Source organism: Zingiber officinale, chromosome 5A (genome assembly GCF_018446385.1).
Source record: "Zingiber officinale cultivar Zhangliang chromosome 5A, Zo_v1.1, whole genome shotgun sequence".
Taxonomy (NCBI): Eukaryota; Viridiplantae; Streptophyta; class Magnoliopsida; order Zingiberales; family Zingiberaceae; genus Zingiber; species Zingiber officinale.
Window position 1 is genome coordinate 14,446,787 of NC_055994.1, and position 26,494 is coordinate 14,473,280.

The 26,494-nt window shown below is 38.1% G+C and overlaps 3 protein-coding genes and 1 pseudogene across 9 annotated transcripts; 1 reads left to right on the plus strand and 3 right to left on the minus strand.

Moving 5' to 3' along the window:
• The first annotated feature begins 462 nt into the window (after window positions 1–462).
• On the plus strand, window positions 463–5,595 carry LOC121980244 (protein NLP1-like). Of its 4 annotated transcripts, none has more exons than XM_042532216.1 (5): window positions 463–867; window positions 944–1,940; window positions 2,179–2,226; window positions 2,299–3,325; window positions 3,871–5,595. In XM_042532216.1, the coding sequence occupies exons 2-5, from the start codon at window positions 1,065–1,067 to the stop codon at window positions 4,719–4,721; spliced, it is 2,802 nt and encodes a 933-aa protein (XP_042388150.1). In that variant the 5' UTR covers window positions 463–867; window positions 944–1,064; the 3' UTR covers window positions 4,722–5,595. The 4 variants fall into 4 exon arrangements, with proteins under 4 accessions (XP_042388150.1, XP_042388149.1, XP_042388151.1 ...); XM_042532215.1 differs by having other exon boundaries at window positions 1,030–1,940; XM_042532217.1 differs by having other exon boundaries at window positions 463–833.
• A 766-nt stretch (window positions 5,596–6,361) lies between these two features.
• On the minus strand, window positions 6,362–12,652 carry LOC121980245 (annotated as a pseudogene).
• Window positions 12,653–15,063: 2,411 nt separating this feature from the next.
• Window positions 15,064–16,762, minus strand: LOC121982643 (NAC domain-containing protein 22-like). Of its 3 annotated transcripts, none has more exons than XM_042535777.1 (4): window positions 16,660–16,762; window positions 16,314–16,586; window positions 15,920–16,221; window positions 15,064–15,814 (listed from the first exon to the last, which is right to left on the minus strand). In XM_042535777.1, the coding sequence occupies exons 2-4, from the start codon at window positions 16,462–16,464 to the stop codon at window positions 15,386–15,388; spliced, it is 882 nt and encodes a 293-aa protein (XP_042391711.1). In that variant the 5' UTR covers window positions 16,465–16,586; window positions 16,660–16,762; the 3' UTR covers window positions 15,064–15,385. The 3 variants fall into 3 exon arrangements, with proteins under 3 accessions (XP_042391711.1, XP_042391713.1, XP_042391710.1); XM_042535779.1 differs by having other exon boundaries at window positions 15,064–15,598; window positions 15,737–15,814; window positions 16,314–16,703; XM_042535776.1 differs by having other exon boundaries at window positions 16,314–16,701.
• A 736-nt stretch (window positions 16,763–17,498) lies between these two features.
• LOC121980246 (protein ROLLING AND ERECT LEAF 2-like) lies at window positions 17,499–26,315 on the minus strand. Of its 2 annotated transcripts, XM_042532220.1 has the most exons (6): window positions 24,812–26,315; window positions 24,556–24,695; window positions 23,491–23,714; window positions 18,958–21,165; window positions 18,006–18,177; window positions 17,499–17,885 (listed from the first exon to the last, which is right to left on the minus strand). In XM_042532220.1, the coding sequence occupies exons 1-4, from the start codon at window positions 26,067–26,069 to the stop codon at window positions 20,469–20,471; spliced, it is 2,319 nt and encodes a 772-aa protein (XP_042388154.1). In that variant the 5' UTR covers window positions 26,070–26,315; the 3' UTR covers window positions 17,499–17,885; window positions 18,006–18,177; window positions 18,958–20,468. The 2 variants fall into 2 exon arrangements, with proteins under 2 accessions (XP_042388154.1, XP_042388153.1); XM_042532219.1 differs by lacking the exon at window positions 18,006–18,177.
• Between the last annotated feature and the right edge of the window lie 179 nt (window positions 26,316–26,494).

Sequence of the window (26,494 nt, forward strand, 5' to 3'; positions counted from 1 at the left end):
GTTTAGATGCCAACCAACATGAATGGATTATGGTCAAGATGAGTATGATTAACATCCATTCTCCTCTTGAGGGGGCATGACAAAATACAAGATTCATAGTATTAACTCCGCCTGCATCGGAACCTGAAATCATTTATTCTAAATTTTAGATATAGTAATAGAAAAATTGATATGGATGTTTTAAGGGGATATATAAGCCACTTAAATAAATACAAATTTTTTTAAAAAATAGTTTTTAATTTTTTTTTTATATATAATAACCTTAAATAGTGATTAATTGTAAATCGAATCGTAAATACTAACTATTTTAGACCATTAAAGTTAAAAGTCAACCTATCAAGACCGTTGAATTAGTGAATCATATCGAACTGATGATTTTGAACCGTCAAACCCTCTACTTTTAACAGTTATCAAGTGTACTCCCGAGCGCACGTCCATAGTGAAGTTATATGGCGGAGACTTCATGCCGAGACTTTATAAGCCGCCATTGTGGAAAACCTGATGCCGAATTGCCGTGCAGGATCAAGTCGATCGACTAACCAATCGCGGGGACGATGACGCCGCCAATACCATCCTCGTTTCTCCCTCTTTCCAATCCACAAACCCCACAAACTTAGTTGGTCTTGTTTGTCTTGGATCGATGAGGAAGATTTCAACCACAGCGTCAAATTTGATTGGCTTCAAGTATTCATTCAACCATCGGGATTCAGTCGAGATCCCTTGGAGTTGAGTGTAGTTTGTTTGCGGCTGGGTAAAAGGAGCAGTTCGTGGCGATCCTTTTCCCTTTGGTGATTGAATCACATCAGTCTGCCGGGATTTATTCATCCGATCAGGTTTTTGTTTGCTTTTGCGCTCTGTATTCCAAAGGTTAGCTTTTGTTCTACGTCTGCTCCTCTTTTCCAAGTTTCGGTTTGATTTGTCGATACCTCTGCGAACTCGACAGAAAAGAAGAGTTATTTTTGAAGAACTTTCGCCCTCTTATTTGATGCATCTTCTCAAGGTGTTGTTTTTCGGTTATGGTTTCACTAGGGTTCTCTAATTGGTATTGAAGAGAGATTCCACTGATGGAAGCAGTTCCTCAGCCTGAGAGGTCACCGAGAAACAGTCTTTCAGGTGGGGCTGCTGATTTGGATTCGTTGGATCAGTTATTATCCGGAGATGGTTGGTTGGAATTTCATGATGGCTTCCCAGCTGATTCTCCTAACTCCATGAGCCCCTTCAATTCTTTGAGTTTTTCACCTCTTTTCGAGGTCAACAATGACAGCCCTAATCCGCTGGAAAATTGTGACCGAGAAAGCATGGGAAGGCCTGGAGACGAAACCCTAGCTGGAGATGTCGATATATTGCATTTCGTTGACCCAAATTCCATTGGACAATGCATACGTACGGTCTTCACTAGTGAGTTAAGATCAGCAAGTCCGAGCTCAGAGCTAGGAACAAGTAGGTGGATTCAAACAAAGGATTCCAATTTCTATGTGAAAGAGAAATTGCTGCAGGCACTTGATCATATCAAGGAGACTCATAGGGATGGAGAAGTCCTAATTCAGCTGTGGGTGCCTATGAAGAGAGGAGACCGATTGGTTCTTACAACTTATAGTCAACCTTTCACGCTCACGTCGAATTCTGAGAAACTAGTGAATTATAGAGAGGTCTCCACAAACTACCAGTTGTCAGCTGAAGAGAACTCTGGCGAGGCATTAGGTTTGCCTGGACGTGTGTTTGTTGGAAGATTACCCGAATGGACACCAGATGTTCAATATTTTACCAGCTATGAGTATCCACGGGTGAATTATGCTCAACTGTTTGATATACGGGGAAGTGTAGCTCTTCCTGTTTTTGATCATGGCTGTCAGTCTTGCTTGGGTGTAGTGGAACTTGTCATGACAACCCGGAAGATAAATTACACTTTTGAGCTGGAGAATATTTGCAATGCTCTTCAGGTTAGACCTTTTTTTTTTTTGTAATAGTCTTAAGTTTATAAATATGTTTTTTCTTCCTAATTTTCTTTTCAGATGTACTGATTTCTACATGCTTGCTATCTACTTCTAATGATTTTCTGGTTCTTCATTTCAAGTCAAAGTTTGTTTAAGTGCCAAAAATGTAATTGCACAAGTTATTTATGGCCTCAATTTAGCTATTTCTTTCTGGTATTTTGCTAATGGATACTGTTATTTGCAGGAAGTAGAGCTTAGTTCTTCTGCAGCTGTGACTGTTCCGCAGCTTAAGGTGAGTCATTAGACTAAAAGAGCATTACGCTTCAAGAATCCTACTGATTGTGAAAACACTTATTTTCCCCAGGTAATTAGTAATTCATACCAAGCTGCTTTATCTGAAATCCTAGAGGTGTTAAAAACCATTTCTGTGATGCACATGTTACCATTAGCTCAAACCTGGGTTCCATGTATTCAACAAGGTAAAAAAGGCATCCGCCATTCTGATGAAAACTATAGGGAGTGTGTCTCCACTGTTGGATCTTCTTGTTATGTGAATGATCCTTCTATGATGGGTTTTTATGAGGCCTGTTCTGAGCATCACTTGCTGAAGGGACAAGGAGTAGCTGGTATGGCTTTCACCACCAATCAACCATGTTTTTTGCCAGATGTTAGTGCTTTGAGTAAGACAGAATATCCACTCGCTCACCATGCAAAGATATTTGGTTTGAAAAGTGCAGTTGCAATACGCCTAAGAAGTATTCTGACTGGGAGTGCTGATTTTGTGTTGGAGTTCTTTCTTCCCCCTAATTGCATACTAATTGAAGAACAGAAACTGATGCTTGACTCATTGTCAAGGACTATGCAACATGTTTGCCAAAATTTAAGGGTTATCACAGCGAAGGAGCTGGCAGATGAGGCTACATTGCAATTGGATAGAGCACTTCCGTCTGATTTTTTGTTGGATAATTCTTCTTCTGAAGGAGAGCCAGGTAAACAATGTGTTGATGTCACTTCAATAGAGGCTCAGACAATGGATGTGTCTAGTGATATAACACCTTTGTCCATAAGTACAGAAGAATCCTCAAAGGAAAAAACAGGCCCTGTTTTTTATTTGAAGGATGAAGTTGAAAGATTTGATAGTGTAAGTGGCATGGATGAGGTTGAGGTGATATCACCTGCACAAAAGAAATCTTCAAAGCTCAGGCAGCATCCAGTAGGATGGGAAAACAAAGATAGTGATAATGAAGATTCTTTAAATTTTTACAGTATCTGTTCTGATGCTACAAAAACAACTGAAAAGAGGCACAGAAAAGCACAAAAGACTGTTAGTTTGGAAGTTCTTCGTAAGTATTTTGCTGGTAGCCTGAAAGATGCCGCAAAGAGCATTGGAGGTATAATTCATTCTTTAGTAGAAATCCCATCATGGATTAGATTATCATCTACATTTCTCTTTCTTTTCAAATGTTTCTTTGTTTAGTTCTTTATTTTCTCAAAAGTATTTCCGTTTTCAAATACATTAGATTATTTTCTTTGTTAGAAGATTTGTGAAGAGGTGAAACTAGGGAAGAGATGGATAACTACATAGCCTATATTCCTATGCATGAGGTGCATATCCAAAAAGTAGTAAACTTATGTGCAAGGAGCCTTTTGTTGCCTAGGCTTATTGGGTGGTATCACCTAAGAGTCATATTCACTTTGTGAATAAGAAACTAATGCAGTCCACGACTGGTGTGGGCTAATGGGTTTCATTTTTTTCACTCCCAACCAATCTTCCCTGATTGTAATGTATTTTAACTGATTGGACAAATGCATGCTTTTTGAATGTCTACTTCAGTTGTTTTGCTTTCAACTATAGCCTTGCAAAGGCTGTGTGATCCAACTATGGAATCCCAAGTGACTGATGATACTTGATGGCTATTATCTTTACATGTTCCAGTGTGCCCTACTACTCTTAAAAGAATATGCCGACAGCATGGATTAGCTCGATGGCCTTCCCGGAAAATCAAGAAAGTAGACCACTCTTTAAGGAAACTGCAAGTTGTTATTGACTCAGTGCATGGTACTGATAAAGCCATCCAACTCAGTTCCCTGTACACAGATTTCACAACGGCATCTGTATCAGAGAAGAATTCATTAGGAGAATTCCAAGATAAAAACTCAATGGGAGGCTTTCCAGTTTCCAAATCAATTCAAAATGATCATCTACATTCTGATCAAGACATAGATGCGATAACAAGCCATCACCATTCTTCCTCTTCTCACTCATCATCATCTAGTCAAACTTCAATTTTATGTTCAACTCCACATGGTGAAAAGCACTGTCTTCAGATTGCAGGTGAAGGTAACCTTGAGGAAAAGGTTAGTGACAATCAAGGGGCAAAGAGCCAGATGACGTTGCATCTTTCAACTAAAAGCACATGGTCATGTCCTAGATTTCAAAATCACAAATCATCTGGTGAGCATTGTTCTTCTGGAAGTCTGTCACCTCCAGGTGATCCCAAAAGCAGTTGGATGATAGTTAAAGCCGCATATGGTGCAGAAAAGGTTAGGATCCGTCTTGATCCTAACTGGAGCTTTGAAGAATTGAGAGATGAGATTTTAAAGAGGTTCGACATAAGCATTAAAAATTCAGTGAATTTCAAGTATCTTGATGATGAGTCAGAGTTGGTGCTACTGACATGTGATGCAGATCTTCAGGAGTGCATTCATATCTACAGATCTTCAGATACTCGAACTATAAAAATATCTGTGCAACCAGTTGTTACTCCAATTATGGCATCATCATAAGACATTTGATGCAGTTCATAATCAGGAGACCAATCTGAAGAAAAGGCTTTCTTATAGTTATTGGAGTTTTTCAAGGATAGAATGATCTTTGCGCTGACCAATGCCCAAGAAAAAATACAGATGAATTTTAGGCAATAAACCGGAAGGACATGCTAAAGCTCCCAAGTGAGTGACATGGAAATTGCTCAAAAAATTACAAGGTATTAGAATTGCTTGAAATTGATATAAACACAAAAGGCGGAACAAAGATTGAACTGGGATTTGTATATTGTTTCTGCTGGTTTTCTGAAATTTATTGAGAACCTGCTATAGATTGCTTGATTATGCTATTCGGTCTCAAGTGGTTGGATAATGTGAGGCAATGATCTTAAGAGAATCTTTTGAACTGAATGATATGTTTGCAAGATGGTCAGCTTTTCACTAGTACAATGGCATAAGGATGAGTTGCAATTAGTTTTGAGATTTTTTTTCTTCTCATTTTTATGGGGGCAAAAGGAGTTACTAACATACACCGACCAAAGAATGAACATGGTATCCACTCTAAGACAGCTGTAAATACATTCAGTGTCACATGGATCATCATCCATCCCTGTTGTGGATAGAATTGTTGTGTATTCAGCATGAACCAAGACAAGAAAGTAACAAGAATGTTGCATATGAAATCAATGCATCCAGGATCAATAAACTCAAAGATCACACTGGTAAGCAATGATACGTTCAAAGAGTATTGAAACAGATGTTACTAGCTAATGGCAAGATTTCCTGCAATACTTAAAATTGAAAGGAGTTGTTGTTCATTGCAAGAATATATTTTGTGGTGCCTAGTGTTGAACTTTCTTGATAACAAGCAATATAGTTCTCCTATTTTCAACAAGATAACATTTGCTCCAGTTGTCCGAACATTTGTTTGGAAAAATCTACTAATTTTCTCGACCAGTGGGAGCCATTATTTGGTTGTGATGACACATGTAGATGAATCGAAGAACAGCATCGTCGTACCATTGGTGAACCTGAGTTGCCACTTATGTCTCTTGGGGACTGGAAGGGGATGGAGAAGAGCTGCTGGTTTCAGCCTGTCTGTGGTGTTTCAGTAGGCGATGGCATCCTCTCGAAATATCATTTTTCAAGCATGTGCTAGTTTTTAAATCATAACAACTACAATTTACTTTACAGGCAATATCTGTTTTTAAATCATTCATTTAAAAAGAAAAACAGAGCAAAGATCCTTTAGTGCAACATAGCACAAGTCACCATAGAAGCGCTTAATTTGTGCAACATTTTGCAGTGCAATATCAAACACCTTTTAGAAAAAAAAAAAAAAAAAACACAATTAAATACAAGACATTAAAAGAAGCGTTTTAGATGAGAAAGTGTTTATCAGTTTAGTAATTTAAAAAGAAAAAGGAAGTCAATTGTTAACGTACAAGAAATGGAGTCTCTACAAAGAAATATTTTTGCCATATGCGTCCAGTATTCAGAGGGATTTACACGGCCACGAAGCACCGTGCAATTCCACCAAAATCCTAAACTATAGCGCAGCACTACAAGCAGCATGCTCGAGTATAATTCCAGTGCAATGAATCACAAATCGGAAAAAGTAATCTCGATGTAAGCCAATTCCAGTCAACGAAATAAAAGAATTCCAGGAAGAATTGGATGATCAATAAAATCGCAGGGTTCAAAGATAAATATGACTAGTCAGAGAGAATATCCTCAATCTCAGAATCCTCTGTTCTTGCAAATGAATCATAGTCCATCTCTGTATTATTAGATGAACTTTTACCTAAAGGTGCATACTCTCCGTAGTCAAGTTCAGACCAGTCTGGTTCTTCAGGCAGATCGCTAGATGTAGGTTTCCCTACATTTTTGCTTGTAATGTTCTTTTGATGTTGATCGTCAGGGTTGCTCTGATTCAGCGATGCAGAAGATGCACGTTTCGCAGCAGCCTCAGCAGCATCACAGATACAATTTGATGGATTTTCATGAAATTCACCTCTGCCTGGTCTAACCTCCTTTGGCTCTCCCATAAATCCTCTCTGATGAGTGCGAACCTTTGACGCAAATTCATCCCAGCTCATGTTTGCTTGGTTTAGAAACAGTGAGTACAGCTTCTTAGCATTTGGTCTTATAGTCCTCTTGTGCCCAAAGTATCTCCTGGTGAATTATACAAGAGATCAATCTGGCAATGATCAACCAGACACACATATTGCAATTAGGCAATCGTATAGAAGCAAAGTTTACCTTCTCCCAGCCAATATCCGAGCCATGTTGCCATTGTTGTTTGCCACAAAAGCATCGCTTCCATCACATACAATAAAATCAAGGGCAGCCATACGTGATGAGAATGAAGAGAACGGTTCCAATTCCTCTTTGCTGGCTAACGTCTCTTTTGAATAAAAATTTGGAAAGAGGGTTTTCAGAGGTGCCAATGATTCATCACCACCATATATTTCACCAGATGCCACATATATGTGAACATCATTCCCATAGCCCAGCCCCCTCAGCATCAGTCCTACCTCTTCTGGTGTTAGTGGGCATCTTCCTTGCCTCCGCGCCTTGTCAGGATTGCTTATCTACTCACAGTTAGTAACACACTTAGTTACCAAGGAACATTCACTGAAGAATAGGAATACTGTTTTACTTACATGTAAAGTTTTCCACCTCTTGCGTATTGCACCAAGTTCTCTGATTTCCTTCTCTCCTCCGCCATAGTAACACCCTGAGAAGGCAAGCATATCTGGTTCAAATCTGAAATAGAAACCAACTGAAACATCACTGCACAAATCTCAATAATAGAAAAGGCACCAAGATTAGGCACAGGATATATGTTTGAAAAAGGGGCTGGAATAAGTTGGATAGAGTTGGGAAGGTTGAAGACAGTCTAACTAGCACAGTTGATGCAAACAGATGCATACAATTTTCAGGGAAAGATCATAATGAATTGGATTGGGTAGGCTGATCATATCATGGGAATACATGTTTTTGACTAAATTGATCTAATTTGCAAGCAGGTAAAATTCTGTTAGAATTGAACCCCTGTGAAAACAGGAAAGATACACAGATCCAGAGTCTCTCTATGTTTGACCCTATTTAGATGTTTGGAAGGATTAATTTCACTCAGAATCATCATTAGGATCCATTCCCTCCAGGATTCATCATTCCAGGTTGTAATATTTGCAATAAGCAATTCACTCGTTGAATGCACTTTTTCTTATTTAACCTTATGATGCTTAAAAGAAAAGAGAATTTTAAAATATTAATCTACTTCCATTCATCTACCCAAGAAATCATGCCATTCCAGTGAAAATCAAACTAAAAAAAATTACATTTTATGTTTTCCTTTCTTGATTTTGTTATATTCCATTTTTGGAACCATTTGATTGTCCCGAAAGTACCAACAGTGTTTTCACATGAAGAACATGAAATACAAATACATGGACTTGTTTCCCACAGTTTTCATGAATCATTGGTGCAGGTATGTTCAGCATCAATTTCAATACTAAACAATTTCATCAAAAAAAAAAATCAATACTAAACAATCAGGGTGAAGCTATGCAGCTAAACAACTGAGTATTCTAGCCATGACTCTTTTCTAGCTTTTTAATCACAGAATTATCCATGCACATACACACATATTCTAAACTAAATCTTTATTAAAATAAACAAAATGGAATTGAAGTTTTACCTCAAGTGAAGGGCAATGAAGTGATTGCCTTTTTCCTTCATTCGCCGTATCAGCTTCTCACCCATTTCTTGTATTGGATGACTAAACGTCAAGGCATGATAATTAACTCTACATCTCAGCTTTTGCATCTCAATTTCCAACTTATTTGCAAGTCTGTAATCGAACTTTGTAAGCTGGACAACCTGCATTTTACAGACATTTTCATTACAATAAGACTATAAATATTAAACTAATTTTCCTTCAGAACACAACAAATGCTCATAATTTTACCATCTCTCGTGCTAGAAAAAGCATCACTTAAAATATGATTGTTCATAGACTACCATTACCATAACATTTTCAAATACATGTTTCGTGGAGATGGAATTACCAGAACCTAACTGATTGAGAAAAACATACGCCATAAACTCATTAGATATACTATATTATACATACAGTTAGTCCATGACAACAGGAACTTACATGCTTCTTCATAAGAACAGGTAAGACCCGGTTTTGGTAACATCTTGGAGTACACTTCCGTGGAACCCGCATAGTGTATGGAGACCTGAAATATTTCCCGCCCTTTTTTGGAAGCTCTTTTATGATTTTAACATCTTTTGAGAGGAATGAGATGAACCAATCAACATCAAAAATATCACCAAAATTGCTGTATATCAGGAAGAAAAAAAAGTAGCAGCTTCCAGTCAATCTTGCAAGTAGTAAGTCTCATACGTAACTTTCAAGTGTCAACTGAGGGTTTTGAAGAGAACCTGGCATCCTTCCAGAAAGATCTCTGGTCCAGCTTTGGAACAACGAGTGTGGCATTCAGGATCCGAGCTGCAACAACAGCATCTATTATCTGGGACACATCAAAATTCTTTCAATGATCTAGCATTCCACCAAAGAAGTAGGCCAAGAAGTCATAATTGCACTACCATTTCACTAGCTATCATTTTAATCAAGCTAATCAGCATTGTTATAAGAGTCCAAAAGGAAAGCTGATACAACTACAAAAGCAAAAACTTTGGTAGGGTATGCCACAGGTATCTAAAACCAAAATTTCCTATGTGATATGACTTGATAATTGACATCCACAACATATCAGAAACTGAACTATAAACTATACACAAACATAATTTGACAATTAAGAGTAGCAATTTAAAGCATGCCAAAGACATTTTGAATTTGTACCCAAATTCATTTTCCTAAGGGACGACTATCAGAATCCCTGTGAACTGCAAAATCCATGATAATTTATCTCAGGATTTTGAGGGTTTTAATTCCTAATGGACCACCATTTGCCCAAGAAGTCCCATTCAAGAGGTCTTTTTTTTTTTTGTACCATCTTGATCACCCACTAAATTGCATTTTAGCATGTGCTCATTTTACTTAGTTCACCAACAACAACAATTTGGTATCAGGTCACTCATTTTAATTAGTACTAAACAGAAGGTCAAGTTGAGGTCAAGAAAAAAAACTGAAGGGGCTGAATTCTGATGCTCCTTGTTCAACAACTACTGAAATGTTGCTTCTAATACTAGAAAAATCAATTTGTTTCATCTTGTATGAAATAAGTAAAAGCTCTTTTATATTGCTCTTTTCAAAAAATGCAGGGCATCCAATAACCCAGCCAGCGAAAACTACACAAAGTAATATATCTACTATACAACAACAACTAAGCCTTTACCCCCATTAAGTGATGTCAGATATATGATCCTTCTTCACCATTTGGTTTTGTCCCCTATTATATCCACATCTATAGTTAAATAAAATTTTATCTTATTTTATCATCGATAACCAAGCCTTTTTTTATCTCCCTCTTCCTCTATTAATGTGTGTATTTGTCATGAAGGTATTTCTATAATTCTATGATTAAGAAATTAAACTTATATCTAATGTAAACCAAAGGATTTGAAGAATATTTTAATTATATAAAATAATTTGAAGTGTTTTATGTTCATATAGATGTTTTTTTGTCAAAACATATCAACTTCATAAATTAGGGAGTGCTTTTGGAATGGGAAAAAAAAACATTGGTAGGTATCAAAAGAGGTGGCTAGGCTAGGCATATTTTTCTCTAAATCTAAAGGGCCTTGGTAAGGCGAAACCCCATCAATGACTAGCAGTGTAAGCAGGAAGACAACTTATACAAGAAAGCTCCTTGTACAGTTACAAGTGTGTTGAGGTAAAGCAAAACAATGTCCATAATGTGGATTAATATTCTTTTCTTCTACCCAAGTTGACTATGAGCTCATTGAATAAAGCAAGATGTTATAGAAGTGATCAAGGCCACGATATGTAGATATATATGTATGATCATTTTTTATTTTGAAAAAAAATGTTGCATTGACAATAATGTATAGCATCATTTGTCAAACAAATTTATGAATATACAATTATTACATACAAGAAATAAATCAACCTAAGCAATCATTGTAAAAAAAAACTTACATCTACAAGTTAATAATTAAATTAATCTCCAATATGATCTACAATTTTGTATCAATATTTTGTAATACAATATATAGATCTGAGAAATACATGCAAGATAAAACAAACAATTTATAACAGTGAATTTTAATCAACAAACTGCAATGTTAACCTATTGAGCTAAGTAATACAGACAACCTGCTTTTGTTTGTCTATATCACAAAACTGAGTTAAGCTAACCAATATTAGCTTGAACCTGGCTTGAATAAAAAGATAGGAATTTTGTCCTACAAGATCCTCATACAACCATAAGTGGATGTCATGAGGTCCCTTGCTGCATAAGCTCATGAAGTGCATAAGCAGGTACAATAGGACAAATGGATCTCATCAATCTTAAACACCCTATGTGCATCAGTCAGTACATCCTTTAATAGATCTACAGAGGTTCACTACTTGCTGAGCAGATAGGGAAGTACAAATGCTAAAGCTCAAGACTAATATGTATCAACTTTGTCATGTCATAACGGAGGAGATCAAAACCATTGCCAATTCCCAAATCAGTATAATGCTTAATTGCACATAAGAATACAGCAATTCCTCAGTATTCTAAATCCAGCCACAATTTGCAATTTTTAACAGTTCATCAATCATAGAAAAGGAGGCCAATCTAACAAGTTAACTAGATATTGAACTGGTATCCCCACCAAGGGATGTATGATGAATGACTAAAATAAGCGATGCACGGCCATTTTTCTTTAACAAAAATCCTGGTGAGAAAATAGCATTCCTGTTGTCTAATTTAAAAATACACTTGTTTTCGGGTTTAAACAACATACATGTCTTAAAGAACATACACACCTTGATAGTTCATAGGTTGTACCAGAACTAAGACCTTTTATGCAAACAAGATGTGTAGTTGATATCCATTTTCTGGAGGAAATATAAACGAGAATGATTGCTGAAATTATGTCCCTGTAAAAGTACGTGGAGGCTTTCTAACAGTTATGTCCTTAAACCAACACAACCAGTTTATAAATCAAACATACTATAAGAAAACTGATACGAAGGGGAAGTATCCCGAAGAAATTGATTACAAAGAAAAGGATACAAAACACTCACTCCCGTTCTCTGTTGATTTAAACCACCACTAGTTCCAATCATCAAGTATCTATCACGATAAGTAACAGCGTTCGCTGCTGTTAAATTCAAGGAGAAAACAATGCGTCAATACGAACTGTTCAAAAATTAAATAATCTAACAGATTAATATAATTTTATTGCCAAGATCCTAACATCTCATCAGGACATAAGTAATTGGAATATGTATTTTCACAAACCTGCAAACTTATTACTAGCATTGCTACACCCAACATAGAACTTGGACAGTTTGGATCTCCAGAGATCATGCTTCTTGACCCTCCCTCCAACAAGCTAAGCAATGCAATTGAGAAGACCAAATAAAGAAAGAAAAGTAAGCGGAAAATCACATTATTTCCTTTGAATAAGATGGACCCGACCGCGATGATGCATCCCCAGGTTGTGCGCCAGAGAGGGGCCGGTGGTCGAGAAGGGGCGGGGCGAGGTACGAGAGGAAGGCGAGGAAGATAAGTACGAGCAAGGTGGCAAAGGAAAGGATGGAGAGGGCGGAGGCCCCCGGGGTTTGGCACCGGCCAGGGGGGTGGCGCCGCCTCGGTGGAGGCATCGCCCGCCTCTCTGCTTCCTTCACCTCCACCGCTCGTTCGCCCGTTCGCTCTCTATCGGAAGCGCGACGGAGAGCTCTTCGGCGGCCGCTTCCTATCCCGGGACACGGCGGGCGGATCCATTGCCGGTAGAAGTTAAATAACGGGCGTTATAAGCTTCATTTCTAGAACATATCGGTGTCGCTTTTGGTTTGGTATATCTGTTGGTCCAAATGATTATATCAACTATTTTTATAAAACCGTAAATGTTTTTAGTTCTCTTTTTTTTAAAAAAAAAAAAGAATAATACCTTTTTATATTTTTCATTTTAAAAATATTTTGATAATATTTCTTTTATATCCCAAGCACAATAGTAGAGATTAGTAATTAGCTTTTTATAATTTTGAAATTGACTTTTGATGTTTAATTGAATGGGACAATTTTGATATCTTTTTATTATATGAATTATATTCCTTTGATATTGTTTCATTTAGTTTATTTACTTTTAACAATAAAATTATAATAATTAGATAATATCATATTATATTAATACTCGATATATTGTGGTTAAAAATATACCAAAATAAATTTAGATAAGCATTTGATAGTTTACTAGTTATATTTTCCATTTAAAGGCTATATCAATTGATAATTAAATTAAAATTAATTTTATCCATTTAAATTCATATACATTTTAATATTCCACTTAAATTGCTTCCCTATAAAACTAAAATTAAAGAAATAATTGGATTAACATTATAAAAAAAACAAGCTAGCAATATGAAGTATGAGGAAGCATGTCAAATGCTTAAGTATTCTTATCTTTGGAATCCTAAGTTTATAAAATTATATTAGTCGTAAAAATATATAGAAATTAAGAAAATTATATGAAAGTTACGTATACTAGATGTCTATAAAATGATAGAAATTTTGAACTTTGAAAAATATCCTTCGCCGACTAAATAGCCTCTATCTAGATCATACAAGTGACCGCTAAATAATAATCCTTCGCCAACTAGCCTTTGTTTCAGAATTGTCTCTGAAAAATTCTAAACAAACTTTCCACCGTGTAAAGGGTTGGTTGGATGCCCAACCATTCTCAAACTTTGTCCCAAAGTTGTCTCATGATGGTGCAATGGGAAAAAAATATGATCATTTGACTTTATAATTTGCTTGCATAGGGAGCACTGCTTGAGAGATACAAACACCAATCTAAATGTAATGAAACAATTCGATTTTTTGTTTTTGTCCATGACAAAAAGTGATAATGCTCATCTTAAGCATACCAGTATCATCGACCATTGGCTAAATACAAATACGTAAATCACAAAGACTTCACACAGTAACAATAGCTCATGTAAGGGGTGAGGTAATTTGTGAAACTTTTGCATCGGCTGAGAATCGACTCTAAATTTATATGTGACAATACCACTGCATAAATTATCTGTATCAAACGTGGAGGCCCCTTTTTGCTTTTTCAATCATTAAGGTGGTGTCTTTTTTTAATTTTTGTTTAATCAAAAGGGCACCTCAGCCAATTAGTCCCCTTGTAAAGTAACACAGTTTGCCCTCAAATATAGTGTTTAGTATTATTATCTTCTGTCACACGCTAATCCTGAATTAATCAAGCGGATTTACCTCTGTAATAACATTCACATTGTAGCAATTATTAGATACTACATCTCACACACACATATATATATATATATAATTGGATTTATCATTTTTGTATCATAGGCTATGGTGTCACAGTAGGACATCCAGATTGTCACCTAGGAACCACGACCCAGCTATAGCGTATTTGCATGATTTTTTCTCTAAATGGGATGTGCAACCAAAAGATGTTGGACTTATGGGCTACCCGCCATGCATACTTTCCGATTTACTCTAGTGGCTAGTGGAAAAATTCCGTGAGATCGGGTCGGTCACCCCAGGGTTAGTCAATGAAGTTAACTGAATTTATCATTTATATATATATATATATACACACACGATAACAGTTACAATTTCATAACTGCTACAATATGATTTATCATCTTCATACAAGAGTGACATAAATTAATAATATTAAATAATATATTTGCAGATAACTATATCATTTTACAAAGATTAATAGGGTGTGACACTCTTTGAATTAAAAATAAAAAACAAGATGTGTTTGAATTTTGGCTAAAGTTTTCCACACTCCATCCCCTAAAAGAAAATAAAAAAAAAATTGTTTTCGAAAACAAAATGTCTCTCAAATTTGTTTTAAATGTTTAATAAAATTTAAACAAAATTTTTAGACTAATTAGGCTTATCAATATACTAGAGCACAACTATATCATTTTATAAAAATTAATAGGGTGTGACGCGCTTTTAATTAAAAATAAAAAATTAAAAGAGATTGCCTTTGATTTTTACCTAAAGTTTTTCATACTCCATCCCCTACAAGAAAATAAACAAATTTATTCTTTGAAAACAAAAAATCTTTCAAATTATTTTAAAATCTTAATAATTTCCCAAGATAACAATGCACTTTTGAAAAACTTTTCATAAAATATCGGAATCCATTGTTAAATACATGACAAGTTCCCTATACTATACACTTTTGTTTATTCTAAAAATAAAAGCATATCTTTACAGCATGGAGTTGTAGAGAAAATCATTCATATGACAATATTTAATTTTACAGCTCGGATTGCACTGTCTTCATACTCCGACAAGAATAAACGTCTCTTTCATCCAAAGTTTTCCTCGACTGCTTTTTTTTAAATTTTTTTTTTTTTTTTACTTTGTCCAGATCTTTCTTTCTTTCCTTTTTTTTTTGTTAGAAGAAATCAACAATTCGCCTGATTTTTTTTTTTTATTGTTCTGTGCATTTCTGTTCGTGTTTCGAGTTCGTCGAGCTCAGAAATTGAGTATGGTGGCGTAGGAAGGAGAGCAGAGCTCCACCATCCATGGACTCCTCAACTGAGTCAAGAACGGGTCCTGCAGCCACTCCAGTCCGTTGGGCTTCGGCACCTCCAGCTCCGGCAGACTCGGCTTCCGGCTCGCCGCCGTGGCGGAAGTGTCCACTACCACTTCCTCCTCTTCGTCCACCAGCGCCGCCGCCGCCGCCGCCTCTCTGTTCCCCAGCACGATCACGTCTTCAAGGAACTCCAAAGACTTCAGCTGGAAGCTCTCGTCGATCGACCAATCCGGCCACGACTCGGTTACCGACTCGCAATTGTGCGACGGCGACACCGTCGGCGCCGCCACCTCCATCGCCGCCGCCCGCTGCTCCAGCTCCTTCATCGACGTCGCCTTCCTGTATATCTTGCACAAAACTATGCCCTCCTGATCATCACATTCACAAATCAAGTTCGAGATCGATCAGCCCGCATACTTATTACTATGCCCTCCCCGACGATATATATATCAGTGACCGTTAACGCGCCAAACCTTGGGCGGCGGCGGCGGCGGATTGACGGAGTTGTTGGCCGTTGGGGGATCGGGGAGGCGGTACTCGTTCATGACCCAGTCAGTCTTGGTGCCGCGAGGCGCCCGGCCCTCGTAGTAGACCAGCGTCTTCTTGAGGCCGATGAGCCGCTTTGGGTCGGCGGCGCTGCGGACCGGCCGATCACTCCCGGTCGCCTTCCAAAACCCCCTCTCCGTCGTCCTGCTCGGCCGCCCGCCGCCGTTCGCCTGCTTCCGGTCTCTCGGCACGTAGAAGTACCATTCCTTCTCCCCTATCTTGGCCAACCCTGCGCCCGCACATCAACATCAACAAATTGAATTCGACGAAAACAGAACAGCACTCGAGCTCGATCGAATCGAAGAAGTTCAATTCAATTACCAGGGAGATCCCAAGGATCATAGCGATAGAGATGAATGGTGGTGATGATCTCGAGCTGGAGCTTCTTGCCCTGCACCACGCCCTTCAAGTAGAAGTCCAGCAGCTCCTCTTCAGTGGGATGGAATCTGAAGCCCGGAAGATCGAGTTCCATGGCTAACGAACGAACTAACTAACTAACTGACTCCCTTCGATCCACACTGATGCGATCTTCCAGAGATTGCGTTTGCTCAAATACTCGACTGCCTCACACATCCCGAAAGGGACCGGATGGAACTTTGCGAGTGTAAATAAAGTAGATTAGTTAATAACAAGGTCGTCGATAGCGATCCAGCATTCCAGTTTTTACCTGATGAGAAATCGATTGAATTCCTGTCTTTTCTGATGGCTTCCTTCCTCGCGGTTGGAATCACTTCTTCCTTAAGTTTTCCTTATTTATTCTAATAGTCGATAAAAAATTTATATGAACCTAATCTATCATTTTTAAAATTAATCGGTATAAATTGAATATACCATTCCAACTAAAAAATGCAACGAGTTGCTGTCTAAAGCGAAACGTAAGGTATAAAAACAGGCCCGCCGACTAAATTTTGCTAATAATTAAGTGGGTTTGACCGTTAAGCTCTATGATTTGTTTGTTTGTTTGTTTAATTAATTAATTGGATTAGAAATGTAAGATTGAGCCTGATTAATCTCTAGCTTGCGTTGGAGGGATTGTGGGAGAGTGGACGTGTTGAAGTTAAAGACAAAACTCTTATGTTCTAGATCACGCGGATTGATTAGTAAAATGAACTTTCCAGGTAAATGTGTGTGCCTGAAATTAAATTGTAATAAACTCCATTTTTTTTATCAAACATAACCTTCATAGATTCATTCAAGATATCGTACACAGGTTCGTCAATTATAGTTTCTTAATTTATCTCTCTACATATGATTGTGGAGTCAACTGTGCACAACGCATGAGTACCTTTTGGCTACCATTCAAGATATCGTTACCGTATTGAGTGAGCGAGATCTCGTAGTTTTACAAATCTATCAGTCGCTCTCGTTGACTGATACCTCACATGATCTGGAGTCATGAACATGAACAGCCACTAATCACGGGCAGCTAAGCTGTGTGATAATGATTTTCCTCTGGACTTTATGCTCGTCTTCGTCTACTCGTGAAGAACTAAAAGACAGTCTTCATGGTCAGTCACACCCTGCTTCACTTCCTAAACATGTTATAACAACGGAACAGAGTAATCTGTTTCTACAAGACAATTAGAAGCAATGCATGTGATATAGAATTACAGAAGATTTTAGCAACCAGTCGCCAGGCATTGAAATCAGGCTACAGAGACTTGCAGAGCTGCTGACTTGTTTCTTATGAGTACATGCTGAGTTGGTCCATGTCACAACCATAGCATTTTTGGAACCAGCCAAAGTCATCTTCTGCTTGGCTTTATTGATAAGGCTTATTCGATCCATCCAGTTAATCTGTTTATCCCACTCAAGTTGTTTAACCTGTTCGATCTTCCTGGTGTGTTCAACCTACGGGTTTATCGAACTCATCTACTGCTTGACCCATCTATCCTGCAAATCAATACAACAATGGACAAGAAAATGGTAAATCCATGTTGCTTTGATTAGTGCTTCATCATAAATGACTTAGCTCTGTTTGGTAGTTCCTATGAATAAAGATAATTATTTTACCAATTGCATAAATAGGTTAGGGCCACTATCAAGTCGATTGTTGGCTGCTTATCAAGTCGGAGTAAGGAACCACTATCCACACAAATCATCTCAGACACTTCATGTGTATATGAGCAAATGAAGCTTCTCTTGTGTTGGAATTTTGTAATTTCTAAATAACTACTGTTGCTACCTGCAACACTTTGAGGAATTATCTGCCAAGTTCTTAGAACAGCAGCATTCAGCTTGCATGAAGAGATGATTTCTAAGACTGTGAACTAGAGAACGCATTGTATCCAAGTTGCAAGAAGGAAATTTGCAGTGCAAATAAGATAGCAAAGGCGTATGGTAAACTTTACAAAGTTAAGATCCTACAGAGTATCTCTACTCCATAGAATCTATAGTCTAAGCTCTACATGGTAACTATATAAGTGGCTGTGTTGCTTTCTAACAAACAAAGACTTACAATGGGGGCACTATAACCACATGCTTTTACACAAATATAACTAAAATGCAACCCCTCATAAAAAATAACCATTTTCCAGGAAAACATGTCATACTCATTATCAGATCTAATAGTTGGGATCAGCATTTCCCTTTCAATAATAATATTTAAAAAATTACTTCTGAATTGCTCAAGAACAGAAAATCTTTAGAATGTTCAGAGACGGATCATCCTCTGAACTCAATCCAATCTAATTAAACCAAACATAGATTAACTTTATTTTATCCCGTTCCATATTACTTCAGAAACAAAGTGTTATTAAATAGCCGGTGATATAGCTGCACATAATTTAACCTCCAAATGTACAGAGCTAAGGAAAATACATGACCAAATATCCATCAGGCCCGAGGTTATGGTAGCGCTAGCATACAATATGAATTAAAAAAAAAAAACAAAAGAACAGAATATAAGAATTTTTAGTCATAAAAATAAAGTTGAATCTGTGATACTCTAGTGCAAAGGGACTACCTTGGCCTTCCTAACAAAAATAAGCAATTCAGCATGCTTCAGTCAGTAACTACATCAGATTCTAAACAGTCATGTGTTTATCTAGATTTTTCGTCTCTGCCGCAAGACCTTCAGAGTTCATACCCCATTTCATCTGCTATCATGCTGGCTAATTAGAACAGATAAGACTGCAGTAAATCACAAGTCAATGAGCATAGAACCAATATTGCTAAAGACACTGTTTCTGTACGCCAACCGCACAGCAAGGTTGACAAACCGAATAGCTTATGGACTAAGCTGAGGTAAAGGTAATCCACATTTGCACATACATAATAATCTCTTTCCCTGAGTATCAGTTGCTTGCACTATGCTGTGCTAACTGATAATCATAATGAGAATTATGTGGGAGATCAGTAGTAAGTGAAGCTGAAGCCTCACTGGCTAACCAAATGCTCCTGTATTGTGCTGTTCCAAGCTCATTGTCATGCAAAAATGACAGCAGTAACAGTGGCAACAAATGCTTGCATTTAATTAATCAGAGCAGCATGAAAAGTACAGACTGCAGCGAAGAGGTGGAGCTGAGTTTGTGGTGTGTCATACTTTGGCAGAAGTTCTTGTACAATTACATAAATGATTGAAAAGGTAATATGGGCCAGTGGTAGACTGCTACTAGATTTCAGTAAGAGTAGATCCAACACAGATATGGATCTAAGTTTCTAGCACAGTTGTTTACAGATATGGATCTGAGTTTCTGGCTCAGTTGTTTACAGATATGGATCTAAGTTTCTGGCACAGTTGTTCCTCAATTTCTTACACACTCAATGGGGATGTTGATATTGAACTCGGAGGATCAACGCCATAATATCAATGAGGATGTTGATATCCAACTCAAAGGATCGGTGTTGGACTATCAGGTGTCTGACATACACATGGAGATTCTAATATTTCGGAGCTAACTGCAAATTACCTAGTCAACTTTCAAATACCAAGACTTAAACCAACTAATCATCATATACCACCAAACTTTCTGATATAGCGGTTTGGAAATCATTTTCCTGTTGTTTGGTCCTTCCATTGTGATGATATAAAGCTACTCAGACCTTGTAGGTCACACTATCTAGAGTGATATGCTCATGATATGGATCCCCTATACATGATTGTGAATCATTGGAATCTTTATCTATGAAGGTCATGCCAAGTTTTCTGCCAATGTTTTATGATACACTCAGAAGTTCATCTCAGATCCATTTTGCCTATGCTCACTCTGAGCTTTTTGGAAATGACTTTGAGAAAGTACCGCAAACAATGGATACATATGAAGTGAGCTGGTTCATAGCCTTGATCCAATTGCCGAAGGTGGAAGAGCAACTATTTTACCAAGCATCTGATGATATATACCAGACACAAACCTTGAGTCTAATGACAGAGCTATGGCTCACATTTATCCATGAATACTAATCTCAACAAAGTCAAGTAGTTGTGTGGATGATCAATCAAAATGATGCAATATCCTACAACTCTCTTGCCTCGGCTCAGCAAATCTGTGTCTCTTCAGTTTGTTTGTAAAGTACCTCATATGCTTTCATGGTATTAGCAGAAAAATCTTTTACAGCTTCAAAGATATGCCTCAAATTGGACTGGAGACTAGTCGATTCATGATGCACATGTTCAGTTGTTGCCAAATTATCACCAGAAATTATCATTAATTTTTTTCTCTGCTTAAGAAGTTCTTCTTGTTCATTTTCCATTGACCTTAGCATGCCATCCATATTTTTGTTTATCAATAATCTCTGCTGCAGCAAAACTTTGTTCTCTTTCCAAATATTAAGAACAGTATCAACAAAATCCTTTGCTGCTTTAACAACAGCTTTTTCAGATACCATTTCTATGCTGGAAGACCAATAGTTACAAATGACAAATACAGGAGGTGCACCTAATCTTCCAGGAGAAAAAGGAACCACTCCATCATCTGTAACCTCTGGTTCATAATGGATACCTTTCTTCAGCCATTCATTCAAAGCACTGATATAGATCTTCTGAGCGCTAACCCAAGCAGAGAAATTGGCAATCCATTCCGCCATCGCCAGTTCTAATTGCTTTACTGTGTCTGGATGAGTATTATCAGAAAGCTTTCCTCCAGACACAATAGAGTCCATGTTTTTGGTCTCAGATATTGCTTGATACTGAATATGATGGCATTCTGATATAACTTTCCACATCTCCTTAAACCTGGAAGGTTAAACTGACAATAAGAACTTGTTGCATTAATAAGAAACAAAAAAAACTAAAACAAGCTATAATTGAATTTTGTAACAAATCCATGTAATACAACATAATCAACACTATCACACGCAAGCTTAAACCAATGATACATATTTTTTATCTCACCTTAATGAATCACATGCAATCTCATACTAGATTAGTGTTTGGAAATTTTTGTATAGGATAATACCATAATGATGAAACAATATTTGTATAGCTTGAATCTAGTCTCTAGAAGCTCAATGGATCAGATGCAAATTTGATACTAATCACTATTAGATTTATTCCAATGAAATATAAGACAGCAAAAGGAAAAGTCAACTGATATTGTTATTTATAAATTTTTATCAGACCTACAATAACATTGTTGATTGCACCCGACCAAGCATAGAGGGGATAAACTTTGCAAGTCCTGATACTAATTTCACCAGACCAATCGGCTGTGACAGTTGTAGAATTACCAGAGGTGATTGTTTCATATCTTAATAAAGTTCAATTAGCAAATGAAAAAACACATGAAGAAGCCACATAAGGCATCAATGGGAGAAAATTTAATCCATAGTTGAAGAAGAAAAATTGTCATTTAATGAGCTGCAAGATCCAATAATCTATTCCACGCACTTGGACATGGCCATATGATGAACTGCTAACAAAAGAAAAGAAATTAATCAAAACTGAAAGAAAGTTTGATCAACAATAGAATTTTTATTTCAAAATTTTCAAGATTATTTTAATTAAAAGTTCATGAGATCGAAAAGGTCACATAATGTTGAGATACACTTCCTACACAAATCTTGCCACTAATTGATTAACTTGTCCATCCATCGGTCATATTTGAACATCTCTCTATCATCTTAATCTAGCTTTGTTCATTTCTACATATTTGAACAATCATATTTGCTCCTAGATAATAATAATTTTTTATTTTCTCGCTTCACATATCCATCTTATCATTATTGTCTCTATTAAATTAACTTTTCATTTTTGTTTGCTAATTTTTCTACACTACCATATAGCGTATCAAAGGAAGTATAAGTAAAGATATTTGATTGGCCAGTGTTATCCTGTAAGAAACTGCCCAACAACACAAGAAAAGATAGTATAAAAGAGACCAGAACACCAAGATCAATATGTCACACCCAATAAAAGATAAAAGAAAAAATCAGGGAACAATTAGATATAATTCTAATATATAATAATAGAAAATAGATTAAAGTGATTAAACATGCTCAAAGATTGTTAATAAATTTGTTAACTAAAGAATTTTTATAGGGTATTGATATGGTGAGGACAGTCAGCACCATGTGATGTAGTCCAGTCAACAGTCAAGCTAAAAGTCAAAGTCAAAATGAATTCGGATCAAGTCAAACCGACTTGGGTTAGGGAAAACAGAGCTCGGGTCGAGTCAGACCGAGCTCAGATGCGTTTAGACTCTGAGTCAGATCAAACCAAGCTTCAACCAAATCAGCCCCCAAAGAAAATAGTTCGAGTCGCATCCAAATGTGGTCTGCCCAAATTGGGAATTGACTCAGCGGTTATTGAAGCACTGATCATCAAAGGATGCGGTAGTTAAGGCACCAGTCGAGTTTTCTCCACTTTTTCTCAAAGGTCTAACTTGAATGTCGGAATGGCCATGTCGAGTTCTGACTCAGATGTTCTCTTAACGTTCTTCTTGAGTCTTTTCATATCCTTGCTAGAAAGATCTCTTGGTTCTAAAGGAAATTGGTCTATTGAAGCCCGACCTAAAAGCAGTCTGTCTATTGAAGCTCGACCTGAAGGCAAATGGTCTATTGAAGCCCGACCTGAAGGCAGTCGATCTATTGAAGCCTGACCCAAGGAAAGCCAACCTGAAGGAAGTTGACCTCCTAAGAAGCCCGACCTGACATAAGATTGACTTGACGAAGACTGACCCAACATGTATCCAGCTGGTCAAAATTACTCGATCGTGGTTACTTTGACCTAGTCATCCCATCCCTTGATCTTGGACCGGATCAAGTATTATTGACAAAAAATAATACTAGGATTGGGCATACGAGTCTATAACTTTAAGACAAGTGTTACTATATCTTTTAAACTCCAACTTCTTTGTATCCATGAGGCGGGATAATATATGATGAGCTGCATTGTATGAAAATAGTTAAACTACCAAAAGCTTCCAACATATTAGCTCCATATCAGATTCAAGTAAAACTGTGTGCTTTCTCTATTTCATTTTTGGCAGGAGTACCTATTCCACAACAAATATTTCCAAATCAATAAGATAAGGGTGAAGGAATAATGATTATCACATACCCACTAATTAGTTCTTTAATTAGTATCCATAATTCTTCATCCCTTAACTGACTGATTTTACTTGAAACTGTGTCCACAACTTGAATGGCTACTCTTATCTTTGTAGATAGTTTCCTGATGGTAGTTTCCACTGCATCAAGCCTTTCAGCTTCTGCACCCCTTTCACTTAAGTGCCTCGAGTATTGGAGTTTTCTTTCATATAGCACCCTCATCTCTTCTTCAACCTGCCATAAGTTCAACATAAGTTCATAAAAGTGAGTCAAACATTTCTCTTTCCTAATTGAGCATAAGAAAATATTCATGGAATAAATATTTCTAAGAAAATTAGACAAATATTCAGTAGAATACTTGGTAGAGACAAAAACTACAATTAGAGACTGTAATTTCATTCTGCAATATCTTTGTGTGGTATGCAGGATGCACACAATTCTCATCAAAATATTTTTGGAAGTTGCTACATTATAAGGATTAGATCAGATAATTTGTCCAAATTACATTTTGTATGAGTATGACACAATGAACAAGAATGAATATACAGCTACTTAGGAATATAAACCTATTCATCAGAAAATAGATGAATTCAACCACCGTGGTGCTGTAATGGATTAATTCGAGAAACAGGTCATCTAAACACATTTCCTATTTCAGAATTATCACTGACATATTGCAAGCATAATAACTATGATGACATCAATAATCAAATGTGGACTCGGGCCTAGAATGCAAATGTCAGTCACATGCTATTGCTAAAAGTTGAGCAAAAATGTCCTTGAGGAAGGAAGGTCACTGTTGAAAAAAAAGGGGGAAAATTCTCATGAAGATGTTTAGCCAATGGAATAAAGATATGATTCAAGGATTACTTAGGAAGGAAATTGGACAAATAATCAAGTGCTATAGCTGTTATAACATTTCTGTAACAGCCCCAGAATCAGCATTTTTAGTTCTCTCAAATTAATAGCTGCCTAGTTTCACATGTTATTTGCTTGTGGCCACTGCCTCCAAATAAAACAAAAAGGATTGAGATCAGACGACTACTGGACCTAAAAAGATGATTTTTGCACTAACCATGACTTCCTCGAGAAGCTTTTGTTCCCAGTTGTAGAGCTTCTGCAATGTTGACGACAGACTGTAGTCTTCTTCAAATGAAAGATCTTTGCTGGTAGAAGTTGCAAATAGAGAAAGTCCACATATCATCCCGGCAGGAACTGTTTCAAAAACAAAACAAAATAAAGCAAAGAGAACAGGTGTTAATGAAACTATTTCACAAACGTATAAGATATATCGAGAAAGAAATTGTAAGATAATAGTAAACATGTTCCACCTTTATACACAGAATTCTTGTGCTGATACTGGACCTTTCCCACTTCAAGAATCTTGGACACCTGAACAACCGATTGGGAAGCCCTATCAAACTGAATCTTTATCTCCTGCACGATCTCAGAATCATTTTGATAATTCTTAGAAACCATGAAATCTGCATTGTGCTGCTCTGCTGGTCCAGTCACCACACTCTTCTCCACCACATGAACCTCCTGCTCCGAGCTACTCCTTACCTCCATTGACTTCGACTTTCTTTGGGAATCTTCCCCAACACTTCCGGTCATAACTTCTTTTGACCCCATAGCAGCCTTACCATAGTGTTCCCCATCTGCAGCGGCTGATGTGGATGCTACGAACTTTGGATCGCCATAAGCTTCCTTGACCACTTCCTGTGCTTCGTCTTCCAGATCAGGAATTCCTTCCTCCTCTCTCAACTCGTTTGAGCTTCGGCTTGAGGTATATGGAGCGTAATAATCATCATACGACTCGAACGGGTTGAGAAAATCCCATGTTGAAGCCTTGGGCGACGGAGGTGGCGGAGGCTCACTAGGAGTAGGATTCCCACCTGCTCCCATGGCAGGTTGTGGAATGTTTGGAGGCGGTGAGGAGAATCCGAAGATACCGCCACCGTAGTTGACGTATGATGGATAAGAAGGATGGGAAGGGTAAAAGTTGGAATTTTGAGGGGGATACGGGCGGCCATAGTAAGAGTAAGCCGTGGGAGCAAGTTCATCAACGGTGCCGAAGCGTATCGGCTCGGAACTCGGAGGTTGCTGCTCATAGGTGACCGACGACTCTGCGGGGCGGTTTCGCGCATAGTGTAGGTTGAGGTAGGTCCGCCCAACGGGCGGAGAGTCATCCCCGGGGAGGTGGTGGATCGGAGAAGCGCCATCCGAGTGAAGGGGCGAATCATCGTCCGAATCAGAATCTGAGGAGTGGAAATGAATGTGCGAGCCAGAGTGGCCACGGTCAGCAGCAGAGGGGAGTGCCGCGGCCACCGGAGGAGGGGACGGAGTGAGCGGCGGGAGGGAGTCACCCTTCCGCTGGCCGGGGAGGGGGAGTACAGGGGAAGAAGGCGGGAGCGGCCCATTCAGCAACTCACGGAGAGCGGCGCTGACGGATGCGAGGGATCCGACGTAAGCGGAGTGTGCGTCGGCGAGATCGTAGCGACAGCGAATGACATCGGCAAGAAGCCGCGAGCGCCGGCGGCAGAGCGTCACCGCGGCCTCCTCCTCGATCTTGGAGCCTCCGCAGCCCATATCCCACCGGAAAAACAAAACAAAAAAACAAAAAACAAAAATCCACTCTCAAGGCGACACGAGCAGCAGCAATCGCACCACCCGCGCCCCGGATCCAGCAGCAACCGGAGGAGGGATCAGGCTGCGGCGATCGGCGAAAAGAGCGGCGGATTCCGTCGCAGTACACCAAGAAGCATGATATGATATCATCCACCGCGCCGTAGAATCGCAGCAAAAGCGAGCAGCATTCGCCTTCCTTCTGCTCTTCTTTTTAAATCAGAAAAAGTAAAAAAACAAAAAAACAAAAACGTAATTATTCGGCAGAAGATATCTGACATGGCAGTAACGGAAAAATAATATTCCCGTTGTGCGTGTTCCGATGACTGGAGAGGAAAGCGCGACACCGGACACGTAATTTTGACGTCGGTCGCCGCCGCATGGGAGAA